Source organism: Scyliorhinus canicula, chromosome 26 (assembly GCF_902713615.1).
Source record: "Scyliorhinus canicula chromosome 26, sScyCan1.1, whole genome shotgun sequence".
Classification (NCBI taxonomy): Eukaryota; Metazoa; Chordata; class Chondrichthyes; order Carcharhiniformes; family Scyliorhinidae; genus Scyliorhinus; species Scyliorhinus canicula.
The window spans coordinates 3,122,996-3,137,210 of NC_052171.1; the positions used below are offsets into that span (position 1 = coordinate 3,122,996).

The window sequence follows — 14,215 nt, forward strand, 5'->3', positions numbered from 1 at the left end:
TGATCACCCCACTTAAACCCACGTAACCCGTAACCCAACAATCCCCCTATTAACCTTACACTACGGGCAATTTTAGCATGGCCAATCCACCTAACCCGCACATCTTTGGACTGTGGGAGGAAACCGGAGCACCCGGAGGAAACCCACGCGCACACGGGGAGGACGTGCAGACTCCACACAGACAGTGACCCAGCCGGGAATCGAACCTGGGACCCTGGAGCTGTGAAGCATTGATGCTAACCACCATGCTACCGTGAGGCCCCTAATGACCATCTATGACAAATTATGTGGAGTGGGTCTTGAACTACTCGAAGATGAGAGGGCTATCATTGTGTCGAGACTAACCCACATACTATATGAATACAAATCAAAGTTAAAAATCTTTGTGTTCAGAGAGCTCAGATTACAAGTTGATAAGTGAAGTTGAATTTTTAATTATCTGCTCAAAAATCAAAGTAAGACTGGGATTTGGGTAAATTGCAGAAGGTTGCAAATTTAGTCATTTTTGAAAGAGAGACATAGAAAATAGGAGGAGGTCAAGGTCTCTTTATTCTTTAATGGGATGTGGGTGTCGCAGGCAAGACCAGGTAAGGACGGCAGATTTTGTTCACTAAAGGACGTTTGCAAGCCAGATGGAATTTTCTGAAAATTAACCATGTTTCATGGTCACTGTCAGACTTTTTAATTCCAGATCTTTAGTGAATTCAAATTTCACCATCGACCACGGCAGGATTTAAATCCGGGTCCTCAGAGCATTTTCCTGAGTATCGGATTACTAGTCCAGTGAAAATATCAGTGCGCCACCTCTCCACCCTGATGATTTGCAGATTACGATGTAAAGTTAAAGCACATGGGATTGGAGGAGGTGCCTTGAGATGAATAGAAAGCTGGTTTAGCAGATAGGAGGCAGAAATTTGGAATAAATGGGTCTTTTTCTGATTGGCAGGCAGTTGTGAGTAGGTACCGCAGGGTAATGTGCTGGGACCCCAACTGTTCATATTATATATGATGTGGAGATGCCGGCGTTGGACTGGGGTGAGCACAGTAAGAAGTCTTACAACACCAGGTTAAAGTCCAACAGGTTTGTTTCAAACACGAGCTTTCGGAGCACGGCTCCTTCTTCAGGTGAATGGAAAGGCTTGTTCCAGAAATGTTTATATATTTCAGCATTCTACAAGGAGGCCTTCAGGAGACGCGACAACGCAAAATTGCTGAGCAAAAACTTATAGCTAAGTTCCGCACGCATGAATGCGGACTCAACCGGGATCTGGGATTCATGTCGCATTACATTCGGCCCCCACCAACAAGCCTGGACTTGCAGAGGCCTACCGACTGAACTGGCTTGGGACAATTCACACCTCTTTAACCTGGAGTTACCTCTCTCTCTGCATCTTTGATGATTTGATTGCCTGCAGGTGCTCGCATTCCGGGGCATCTCTGACTGTGTCTATATAAACATTTCTGGAACAAGCCTTTCCATTCACCTGAAGAAGGAGCCGTGCTCCGAAAGCTCGTGTTTGAAACAAACCTGTTGGACTTTAACCTGGTGTTGTAAGACTTCTTACTATATTATATATGAATGATTTGGACGAGGGAACAAAATGTAGTATCTCCAAATTTGCACAGGATACAAAGTTGGGTAGGAGGGTGAACTGTGAGGAGGATGCAAAGATGCTGCAGCGGGCATTTGGACATGCTGAGTGAGTGGGCACATGCACGGCAGGTGCAGTATAACGCAGATAAATGTAATATTGTCCACTTTGGTAGCAAAAATAGGGAGGCAGATTATTATTTCAATGGATGTAAATTGAGAGAGGTGGAAACTCAGCGAGACCTTGCTGTCCTTGTGCATCAGTCCAAAGAACTAGGAGCAGGAGTAGGCCATCTGGCCCCTCGAGCCTGCTCCGCCATTCAATGAGATCATGGCTGCTCTTTTGTGGACTCAGCTCCACTTATCTGCCACTCACCATAACCCTTAATTCCTTTAGTTTCAAAAGTCTATCCACCTTTGTCTTAAAACATTTAATGAGGTAGCCTCAACTGCTTCACTGGGCAGGGAATTCCAGATTTACAACCCTTTGGGTGAAGTTCCTCCTCAACTTGGTCCGAAATGCTCTCTCTTATTTTGAGGCTATGCCCCCTAGTTCTTATTTCACCAGTGGACACAACCTCCCTGCTTCTATGCTATCTATTCCCTTCATAATTTTATATATTTCTATAAGATTGCCCCCTCATTCTTCCAAATTCCAGTAAATATAGTCTCAGTCTCTCCTCATAAGCCAATCCTCTCAACTCCAGAATCAACCGAGTTAATCTCCTCTTCACCCTCTCTAGTGCCAGCAGTACACCCTTTCTCAAGTATGGAGACCAAACCAAAACTGTACACAGTATGGCCTCACCAGCACGCTGTACAGCAGCAACATAACCTCCCTGTTTTCAAACTCCATCCCTCCAGCAATGAAGGACAAAATTCAGTTTGTCATCATAAGGTAAGCATGCAGGTACATCGGGCAGTAAAGAAGGTAAATGGTATGTTGGCCTTCATAGCGAGAGGATTTGAGTACAGGAATAGAGGTGTGTTACTGCAATTGTATAGGGTATTGGTGAGGCCTGACCTGGAATATTGTATGCAGTTTTGTTGTCTTTATCTGAGGAAGGATGTTCTAGCTATGGAGGGAGGGCAGCAAAGGTTTACCTAGTTGATTCCTGGGATGGCGGGACCGTCATAAGAGGAGAAACTAAATTGGTTAGGATTATATTCATTGGAGTTTGGAAGAGTGAGGGGGGAACTTCATACAAATTTATAAAGTTCTAACAGGATTAGACAGGATATATTCAGAAAGAATGTTCCCAATGGTGGGGGAGTCCAGAACTAGGGATCATAGTTTGAAGATAAGTGACAAATCTTAATGGGCGGCATGGTGGTGCAGTGGTGAGCACTGCTGCCTCATGGCTTCGTGGACCCGTATTCGATCCCGGCCCTGGTCACTGTCCATGTGGAATTTGCACATTCTCCCCGTGTCTACGTGGGTCTCACCCCCACAACCCAAAGATGTGCAGGGTAGGTGAATTGGCCATGCTAAATTGTCCCTTAATTGGAAAAACAAATTGGGCACTTTAAATTTATACAAAAAAAGAGTGGTGAATCTGTGGAATTCACAACCATAACAAGTAGTTTAAAGAGGAATTAGATATAGTTCTTGGGGCTAAAGGAATAAGGGGCGAAGGCGAGATCAGGGTATTGAACTTGGTGATCATCCATGATCATAATGAAGGCGGAGCAGACTCATAGGGCCGAATGGCCTTCTCCTGCTTCTATTTTCCATGTATGCTTCTGTGTATTCAGCCCTCCTAGGAGCCTGCTCCTCTATTCATTGTAATCATGGCTGATCATCGAACTCAGTAGCCTAATCCCACTTACCCCCATATCCTTTGATCCCCTTCACCCTTTATCTGTTTCTTGAAAACATACAATGTTTTGGCCTCAACTACTTCCTGTGGTCACGAATTCCACAAACCGACCACTCTCCAGAAGAAGAAATTTCTCCTCATCTCTGTCCTAAATGGTCTATCCTGTATCTTCAGACTGTGACCCCTGGTTCTGGACACTCCCACCATCGGGAACATCCTTCCTGCATCTACCCTGTCTAATCCTGTTCGAACTTTATAGGTTTCTGTGAGATGCCCCCTCATTCTTCTGAATTCCAGCGGAACAATCCTAACCAATTCAATCTCTCCTCGTATATCAGCCCCACCATCCCGGGAGTAAGTCTGGTCAACCTTCGCTGACGGTTAGATTTTTCTTATAATTACACAATACCCAAAGAAAAACTTATTTTGTACAGAAGAGTAAAGAAACACGAGAGATTTGCATTCTACCTTTTCGTACCTATTCAAGTGTTTCATGCACCATGAATCATAGACTGTGATGTTATGATCAGACTTTTCACTGGGACAATGTTGAACCTTCGATGGCCTCAGAAGTTCAGTCTTTCACAAAGCTGTAAGTTTACCCACTGTTTTATTTCCAAACTGCTAACTGGTTTATTTAAGAGAATTAACTGGAGTGGAAGTAATTTAAATTGCATATCATTTGTGGGTGTTGAATGAGCAACTGACCAGACTTGATGGCTTCAGTCCATTGCTGCTAATTACAAACCCAAGTTGAGGAGTCATCCTTGGCTGAGCGTGGGTAGCGCTCGCATCTGCCCCCTCAGGTGCACAAAAAGGATCCTTTGTGTGCATATTTTACTGAAGAGCAAGTAATCTCGAGCGAGATTTATGCATCAATTCCACACCACTGTAACTAATTATCATTGATCAGCTGCTGTTTGTGTGTGTAAATTGGCTGCTGCATTGGGACAGTGGCTACATTAGAAAAGTATTTAATTCATTTTAAAGGGCTTTGGGACAAACTAGGTTGTGAAAGTTGCTTGAATGTGATTGAGAGATGATATTTTGAATCGCATCCATTGACTGACATTTTCTTTCTCTCATCCAGGGTGCCATCCTCACCACTATGTTAGCAACACGGAATTTCTCAGGTAGGTTTCAAAATAACCAATTCCCTCATTAATCCCACAGTCAGATGTCCTTTGGAGATCTGATTTGAAGGAAGTAATTGATGATGTATCACTGTGAAGATTCATTGCATTGCAAGGAGTTTGGTTCATTCGTCATCTCGATACCCACAAGCGAATGCTTTTTTTTTTGAGACCCAGGATAACCCAATGGGACATATTTTCACAGCAGGTGCAGACGGGTTGGGCCTCAAACATAACAATTTAGGCACAGTACACAAAGTTAAAATGGAAACTAAAACTTTCAAAGGAAACTTTTCCAGAGGTCCCAAAGTACTTCACAGGTTCTGGGAAGCTGGATGCTGAGCAGGAAGGAGAGCTGAGCAAATGATGGAGTTGGAGGAATATAGGAAGCAGGCCTCGGTAATTTGGCTCACCGGCTTCTTTCACTGTTTATGTTTGATTTGTGACCTAACTCCATTTACCACATTTGTCCCATATCCTTGTGGTGAACAGAAATCTGTCAACCTCAGGTTTAAAATTAACACTTGACCAGCATTTCGTGCCATTTGCAGAAAATTTTTTATAAACTACAACTGCCCTTTGCTTGTAAAAATGTTTGCTAACTTATTCTGGAAGACTTGGCTCCAACATATTGTCTCTGCCCCCATTCATGGACTCCCCAAATAGCTTTTCTCTGGCTACTTTCTCTGTTCCCCTTAATATCTGGAAAATTTGGGCCAAATCATCCGTTATCTTTCGAACTTCTAGGAATTTTGTTTGTTTTATCTCTGGTAATTTAACCTCTGCGGTTCAGTAATCATTCTGATCAGTTTATACGAGGAGAGAGGGATGGAGAACTTCAGGGGAAAATTCCACTGCAGCTGAAGAATCTGCAGTTTCTGCTAGAAATGGTTTGTTAAAAGGAGGTGCACTTGCAACCAAGATCTGATAAATAGGCAGTCTGTGAAGGGATATTAAGCTGGGATAGGTATTGAGCTGAAGTGGGTGAGACATGGGAATAGGAGGGTCTCAAGCCAAATCATTGATATCTAACATCCATGCAGTTGCAGTTTGTACCCATTTTCCTCAGTATCTTTACATTTTCAGACTTGCTTCTCACCTTTTGTGAAGTATATATTTTTGCATAATAGATCATTTTAAGCAGTCTCGTATCTGTGTCACAAATCATGCACACAATGATTATTTTATTTTCCAATCCCTTGCAATAACTTTGTACATTTTAACTGCATGATTTGAGGAGCTTAACGTTTTTCAACTTTGCATGAAAGAAAGCTGTTGGATTTTTATTTTGCTGTATTCCACTTGTTGATTCTTCATCATTTCATTATGAGAATGTTGGTGCACCAAGGGTTGGTGTACCAGACTTAATAATTTGAAAGAAAACTTGTAAGGATTTGAAGTCTGCCAGAACAGAACAAAAATGTAAGCTTTCCACGATAATCCCAAGTGCAATTGTTCACTTCCTTCCGTCTATGATTCACAGCAATGCGCTTAAACTAACATGAGTGTCAGACAGCTTGAGAGCAGACGTTTCAATCTATTCAGTATAAGGATAGCATTCAATTTGTCTTGCTCCCACAGTCTGAGCTGGGCTTGCCTCCTTCCCTATTTTTATATGCAGATTGTTCACTCTAAAAGCAATGTACATTACATGTCGTAGATCTTTGTGAATCCAACTACTTTTATCTCCCTTCTGATAAGTTACCTTAGACTTATTAAGGGACACCATGTTTACTCCAAAGCATCCCATGTTCATTTTTTTGCCCTTTTTTAAAATTTAAAGTATACAATTCCTTTTTTTTTCAATTCAGGGGCAATTTAGCTAGGCCAAACCACCTACCCTGCACATCTTTGGGTTGTGAAGAAAAACCCACGCAAACACGGGGAGAATGTGCAAACTCCGTGCAGACAGTGACCTGGGGCCGGGACTGAACCGGGATCCTTGGCACTGTGAGGCAGCAGTGCTAACCACTGCACCACCGTTCCGCTCCTGGCATTCTCTGTTCTCATTGTAAATACTGTTATTTGGAAATTACTACAGTTATACATTTTTTTTTTCATTTGTGGGATGTGGGAGTCGCTGCCAAGGCGAGCATTTATTGCCCATCCCGAACTGCCCTGATTAATCACACCTAGTCTCTGTCTGTTTGAGTTCAAATCCCTTCGGTAGAAATCTGGAGAGGAATCTTTGCGCGCTCCTGTTGGTTGATCCTTCACTTTCTGAGGCACTCTCAATTACGACGCGAGAGCGAGGTCAGTAATCAAAGGCTTTAATATACAGAGAACAGGACTGCATTCGAGAGAAGTGTGCTCGCCACATGGAGCCTTATCCTATATACTGTTTCCTGGGGGCGTAGCCAGAGGCGGAGTCCCCCAGGGTTCCAAGCCTCTTAAAGGGGCAAGGTATTAAAGGTAAATACCGATTATCACACTTTCAGTTATTCTATTTCAGTATTGACTCACAACTTTACAATGTGTTCAACACATTTACACTGCCAAGGTGTACACCAAAATGCCCTGTCTCCTCCCTTCCAATTTAGGGTGGAGGGAGAACTCGAAAACTCGGAGAACTACTCTCCTGCACTCTAAAACATTCTATGGTTTATTGTGAAGCCTGAATCAGTAGCAATCCTGGATCACATCAGACTGTGTGCGTTCACACTCGGCAATCCAAATTGAAGGATACAGATTAGTTTTTGAAATATTAATTCACAGCATGTGGGTTTCTCTGGCAAGGCCAGCATTTATTACACTCTGGACATGGTCTTGAGAGGCTAGTGTTCTGTCTGCTGGCGCAGCAGTCTTGGTGTAATTGAGTGCCTTGCTCGGCTATTTCAGAGGGTAGTTAAGAATCAGTCGCATTACTGTTGGTTTGGAGTCCAGACCAGATAGCAAATTTCTTTTCATGAAGGTCATCCCTGAACCAGTTGAGTTTTAATAGCAATTGGGTCGGTACTTCATCTGATTCACTGATTTAACAATAGGATTTGACCTCGTGTCTCCAGGTCATTACTCTGGACATGTAGATTATGTGTCAAGTAACAGAACCAACAATGCTACCATTCCATGAAGCCCAGGGAACACACACTCCATCGGCCAGGAAAATCATTCCAATCTGAATGACAGCATTTGCTGGACAAGCTATGTGAAATCTCTGTTTAGTTAAGGGAAAGAAGGATTTCCTACTCCTTATGTACTGGTGGGTTTCAATTCATGGATGATTGTGATTATGTACATTGTGAGTGAGAATGTCTGGTCGGGATTATGTCGATGGTGTTGGACAAGGGGAAAAAAGCAGAGAAAGGAAGTAAATAAACCAGTGATGTACCAGAAATGCAACATTTTTCAAGCAGGATTGGATTGCAGAACATTGGCTTGTAAGATTGCTACATGGAGTTGATGAGGTGTTTGCTGAAGCTGGAGGATGGCTACACATTCACTGTTTCTCTTCAATTCAAAAGGTTCTGAATCACGTTTACCCTGATTGACTGAACTGTTAGAAGGGAAGTATTATCTGCTGCAAGTTATTCCCTAATATCCTGTCCATGTTGTTGTGGTTCCCAGTTCAGCTGTGGAATTAGATTTGCCACAGTGCAGGAGGCCATTCGGCCCATCAAGTATGCACCAACCCTCTGAAAGAACACCTTACTACTCCCCCACCCTATCCCCAGACCCCACCTAACTTGAACATCGTTGGACACTAAGGGGCAATTTAGCACGGGCAATACACCAAACCCCACATCTTTGGACTTCGGGAGGAAACCAGAGCACCCTGAGGGAAACTCACGCAGACACTGGGAGTAAATTTCACACAGTCACCTGGAATTGAACCCGAGTCTCTGGTGCTATGCCACCATGCTCCTTCAGCAAAGCTTAAGGGTTACACTGAGTGTGTCAAAATTAGACCCCAAAATATGAGAATGAAGCCCCTGTCTAATGTTGTGACATTGCAAAGAGGCAGACTGAGGATCTCTTTGGCTGGGTTTAGATGGTTGATGTAAAATCTGTTAAAATCCATGGTCATGGTATGAGAAAACCTTTAAACCACTGTAATTGAATTTGAGCCTTAACTGGTTATACACGTTCATCGTTCTTGATGTTGTGGTCAAAGATAGTGCAAAGTTGTTATTTTTATTGAAGAGAGTTCAAATTACTCCAGATGTGCATCAGAATTCAGAAGAGTTGATCGAGATATGCGGCATAATATGACACCTCGAATAAATTTAGTGTGTGGTTAAGCAGTGATGAGTGTGTTTTGCTGACATTGCTTGCTTTCTTTTTATTCCCGCCAACAGTGGGCAGACAGACCACTGCGCCAGCTACAATGACAACTGCCGCCAGCGCGACTGTTGGTCTCGTTGAACAAGGTAGACGTGTGCGGGCGGACACTGCAGGTGGAGGGCATGCTCCGAACTAATGCTCTGCTTTCATACCTTGTGAACGTACCCTACCTCGTGTATTTGTTGTCTGGGTATTTCAATCCCATTTAATCTGGCTGGGCAGCAAGGAGAAGCTTTGGGTGATTTTTTTTTTTCTTAACTTGAGGACCGTCAGAAATCAAAGATCGGGAACTCCCATTACAGGCACTCAACCAAATAGGCATCAATTTAAATTCAGACAATTTGTCAATGAGGTAATGCTTGGAATCAACCTTTGAGCTGCTTGGCAGAAGCATATTTTAGCCTCAGCACTAATGGAAGATCAGTGCAGTTCTCCTGAGTGGTTCAAGTTGATCCTAATAAATACCTGCTCCAACCACACTGCCATAAAGTTAGAACTCCAAAAACCAGCAAGTTCTTGTTGTTTCAACAGATCAGGTTGCCTCCTGTGTGGTACAGCCGAAATTGTAATATCCATTTTCTTCAGTCTGGTTTACATGTTTGAACCTCATCGGCCCTTTTAAGTATCTGTCTTGCTTGGTGTAGTCTATTTTGTATGCCTCTGTCTTGCACAATTGTGCAATGTTTTATGTATCCTGTTCGCACTAATGCCCGAGGTGTGGGTTTTAGACATTGAAAAATGAGTTTGGTTCCCTCAGTTTATCTGTGCATTTGCAGCCCAATAATCTCTTGGGTTTAACAAGAGTGTTAGGTGTTGGCATGTCTTTTTATCTGGCCTCTGGGAGCAAACCTCCCACTTAATTTCCCGAAGAGCAATGAATGGTATGTTCTTGAGGCGAGAGAAAGACTTGCCACAGAATATTCGGATATGGCTAGTGTTGAATCTAATGGGTTTGCAATGGTACCTGTCCAATGCACACGTTATGGAAATCCAGTCAGAAGAACACTCTGAAACTCATTCACTCCCCCATGACTCAATGGATGCATGCACTATGATGTGCCACTATTATACCAACCAGAAGGCCTGCCTCCTTCCACACATCCTTCTCTAGAAATCCTTGACTGCATCAAATAATCTAACATAACTGGAATAGTAATGAAGGTGTTGATGTGGTGATCTTGAGGTGAATGGCCAGCCTGGGTCCCTGAACCTGATTGATAACTCAGTGATCCCTGGTATCAGGCTTGAGCATTATTCCTCCTCAAGGTGGAACGCCCTATTGACACTCAGTCTCAGATTTAGATGGTACTTTTTAATATGAGAATCTGTCCGATGGAGAACGCAGAATTTTTTGGTGGGGTGGTATTGACCCTGTTTGCACATTCTGGTGCTGATAATATAGTGGCAGCACGGTGTAAGGAAACTTTTATGTTGGGATCTGTGGTCAAAAACTGGACTGAAATAACTAACCAACTTTTCCAGAATCTGACTGTGATAAATGTCCCTTCAAATATCTCTAAAGATTTTGCGAGCAACAAGATTTATGCAGTTAAACATTCAGAGCTCAAGAAGTGCAGAATATACTTGAATATTATTTAAATGTAATCTCATTAAAGCAATGCACTCTTGGGCAATATCAACAGTCAGCCGAAAATAAGCCTGAAAGCAGAATTCCCAATTATTGACAAGCCTTTGTTGTCCATCACCAGTTAAAATAACAATTGCATTTGGCTTGTCTGAGTTTCAACTCTGTTATGAAGGCAGAGGCAGCTTTACTGCCCCAAACTATTTTGACCTCCTTGCAGAGTAAGATGGTGAGGTGGGGGTCAGCGAGACACTTTAGGGAGAGGAGGGAATAGGTTTATACGGCAGAAGTGGAGACGAGTTTGCACCTCACCAACTTTGTGATTTGTTGCTTTGACATGTCAGTGGCTGTACTCGCACTTTTGAAAAGTGAATGCTGCATGCAGAAAGAAAATACCGTGTGCATGTGAAAATGGGGCTTGCTCTGTTTTGTGTATTACGAGGCTATTTATCCTTATCGCAGTGTTCTCGTGGGATTGGGATGAGTTGCATGCGTGGTGGGAAGATAATATGAAGATAATACAACTCTTTAAAGGGTCACATGCTGGAGGGCTGTAAAACATGGGATCTCTGAAATAGTTACGCTAAAGTGGCTTAAATGGATACAACACACTTCTTCAGATTAAGAAGGGTACTTTGGTTGAGGGTGTTATCTTGCACAAGTTTCCATGAAAACAACCTAAATTCACTTCAAATTCACTCTTCATTTTCCAGTCAGGGATTCAAGTGACCTCTGTCCTTATTTTGTTGCCACAAGAGCAGTAAATATTGACTATGAATGAATTTTCCAAACTTTCCCCTTTGGAGAAATATTGGTTTTCTGTTAACATATCCTCTCCACCAAACTCCTCACTGAGGTCAACATCATACAGCTCTTCACAAATAAATCATCTGAATTCATTCTGCCCTCAAGAATCAATTGGGATACCCTCCTCCGTCCCTCAGCACAGCAATCTGAATGGGATTTCCTTTTCTATCCCTCGATATAAATATCTTCTCCCCTGCCCTGATCTCCAACAAACCAAATGATATTGGCATCTCTGTCCCATGATGGTTCACCACCGACCAAGATCTCCCGAGTGCCCCCCTCCCCCTCCCCCCACACCCCATGAACAATCCAGGGGGCAGTTGTTAACAGAGTTGATGTAATGTTTCAACAACATTCTAAGTGGACTGTACACGGAACAATACTTTTCACTGTACCTTGGTAGATGTGACAACAAATCTAAATCTAATCTAAATCGAAACTAATGCTGCAAGCAGATGGTCATAAACATGGAGACCTAACAGCTATTGAACTGTAATAAACTGCTGAACAAAGGAGGAAATCAGCCACTAGCCTGTAGGTACTCTGCACTTTGGTTTCTCTTGCAATGATGAACTCCCTGTCCTTCCCTCCCCCAGTCAGTACATTGTTTCAATGTTGGAGTTCGAGATTATTTTACTTCACAATCCTTCCCAATTTGAAGCTTCCCTGAACACAGATTTTGAAAAAATTATTGAAAACTTCAATAGAGTCCCTACAGTGCAGAAGGAGTCCATATGGCCCATCAAGTCTGCACCCACCCTCTGAAAGAGTACTTCCCCCAAGCTCACTCCCCACCCTATTCCATGAACCACTTAATCTAACCTACATATCATTTTGAACACTTAAGGGGCAATTTAACAAATCCAATCCACCTAATCTTTGGACTGTGGAAGGAAACTGGAGCAACCGGATGGAAACCTACGCAGACACGGGGAGAATGTGCAAACTCCACACACAGTGACCCATGGCCGGAATTGAATCAGAGTCCCTGGCGCTGTGGTGCATCAGTGCTAATCACCGTGCTGCCCTTTTCATTTATAACCAACACAACATCAACATCAAACAGCCCAGAAAACGAATATTATTCCCTGAACAAAGATGACATGACTCAAGTAAATTGATCTAACCTCGCATCATTCACTCTTCACCTGAATGAAAGGAATACTTCGAGACTACTGTTTGAAAGGACATGATGCTTTCCTTTTTCCTCATACATTTTCTAGACTTTGGAGCATCGTGTTGAAATAGTTCATTTGATTTGGTCTAAGACACTGCTTTTCAGAGTTCTGCACTGGAGCCATCTCAAGTCAAGAGATGTCTGCTCAAAGGAATCATTTTCTCCGAGAGCGGCTAGGGTTGTAAGTTTCCCTTGTTTTGTGCATGATGACCAAGGGTACAAATATAAATAAGTTGATGTTTCAACTGCTTTGGAAATGATACTGCAGGAAGATAGGCATAGCCATAGACACATGGAGACCCCGGACACCAATTGAACCACAAGGAACTGTTGAAAACTGGCCACTATTTGATTTAATTTCTTGTCTTTCTCTTTTGAATCTTGTCTTCTTGACTCCACCTCTACTTATTGAAAGGTAAGGAGGGCTCTGGTCAGGGCTTCATTTCCATTCCAATAAACTCCAACTTTTCTAACGTTGATTTGTTTCTGAACTAACCTTTTCATTTTTTGTCTTTTTGCTGTTCTCACCTCAGTTTAGCCTCATACATGCCTGAACAATGTGTACATTGGAAGGCAATATGTAAGATGGGTTGTTGGGTTGAGTTTGAGGTTTTAAGCTTTCTAAAAATATGGATTTTTCTCTCATTGGGGAGGGAGACTGACCTGATGCAGACATTGAAGCTGCCGTTTAATTTGAGTTTGCAGTGGTTTGAAAATGTCAAAGTGACACTTGTAAACATTTCATCTTCCACTACGATGACTGAACTTGTACATGTCAATGCATGGTGTTATACTGGTGGCTCACATTGTGACTGGGGCATATAATCTAATTTCTTTTAACAGTGAAATCAAATCAGGATTTGTGGCAGTTCAAGTAAGCTCGCACCAGAGTTCACATCTGGATTGGGAGAAAAGCTGAAGGTTTAAACATTGGGAATTCTGAATTTCCTCAAAGCTATTTTATCATCAGGTCATTTCCCAATTCACAACTGTATCAAATCGGGCATAAATTTTGTGGCATTTTCTTTGAAAGCTTACATGCTGTGTTGGGTTTTGCATTAACTCAAGCTTCCAATAGATGGATGGCCTTTCACTTAGATTGCTGAGACCACTGGACACATTGTTCCTGCCTGTCTGAATGGCCAACGGGCGCTGAATCTTTCATTATTCAGCAGCAATGGCAGGAGGCATTTTGGGGGAGTGGTGTGTGATTTGGGCCCATTTCTGTGTTTTTGGAACAGTGATCTGTGGGTCCAATTTCAGGGAGAGCGCGAGAGATTGCTGTTGATATTATGATCACAACAGTGAGCAGCTGCTGTGGAATCCAAACTCTTGAAAAAAAATCCCAGCTGGGATTTTCATAAAGTTTTTTCATGTGTGCTTTTTTAAGACAGTAAACAACTCCACAAACTGCAAAAATTACCAGTTCCAAATTATTTTAAAAATTCATTTTCTGAATGAGCGCAAGGTCAGCATTTATTGCCCGTCCTTAATTTCCCTTAAGAAGGTGGTAATGAGTTACCTTCTTAAAGCATTGCATTTGGTGTGGTCAATGTGCTCTTCCAGTGCTGTTAGATTAGAAATTTGACGAAACGATGATGAATGTAAGAACAGTGTGTTTCCCTTGCATCTCCTCCTGCCCTTATCCCTCTTGACACTGGAATTTTTAGGTTTGGGAGTATCCAAATTGAGTGGTATATCATTCATCCAGGGGTAGCCATAAGAAAAGAAAAGGAAGTATTTGTTCACTATTGGTCAGAAGATATTGAATGCACTGTTTATCCGTGCTCTGAAAGAATGTCAGAAAGGAATATCTTCCTC

At 42.5% G+C, this 14,215-nt stretch overlaps 1 protein-coding gene across 50 annotated transcripts in view; it reads left to right on the forward strand.

Annotated features, from left to right (window-relative positions):
* The window catches only part of LOC119957389 (calcium/calmodulin-dependent protein kinase type II subunit beta), a 313,459-nt gene that overhangs the window by 217,456 nt on the left and 81,788 nt on the right, over positions 1–14,215 (forward strand). For 19 of the 50 annotated variants that reach the window (XM_038785348.1, XM_038785350.1, XM_038785351.1 and 16 more), the window contains exons 12-13: positions 4,502–4,544; positions 8,840–8,938. In XM_038785348.1, coding sequence (XP_038641276.1) covers positions 4,502–4,544; positions 8,840–8,938 — 142 coding nt within the window. The remainder of the gene's footprint in view (positions 1–4,501; positions 4,545–8,839; positions 8,939–14,215) is intronic. The other 31 variants (XM_038785402.1, XM_038785399.1, XM_038785385.1 and 28 more) reach the window with 2 other exon arrangements.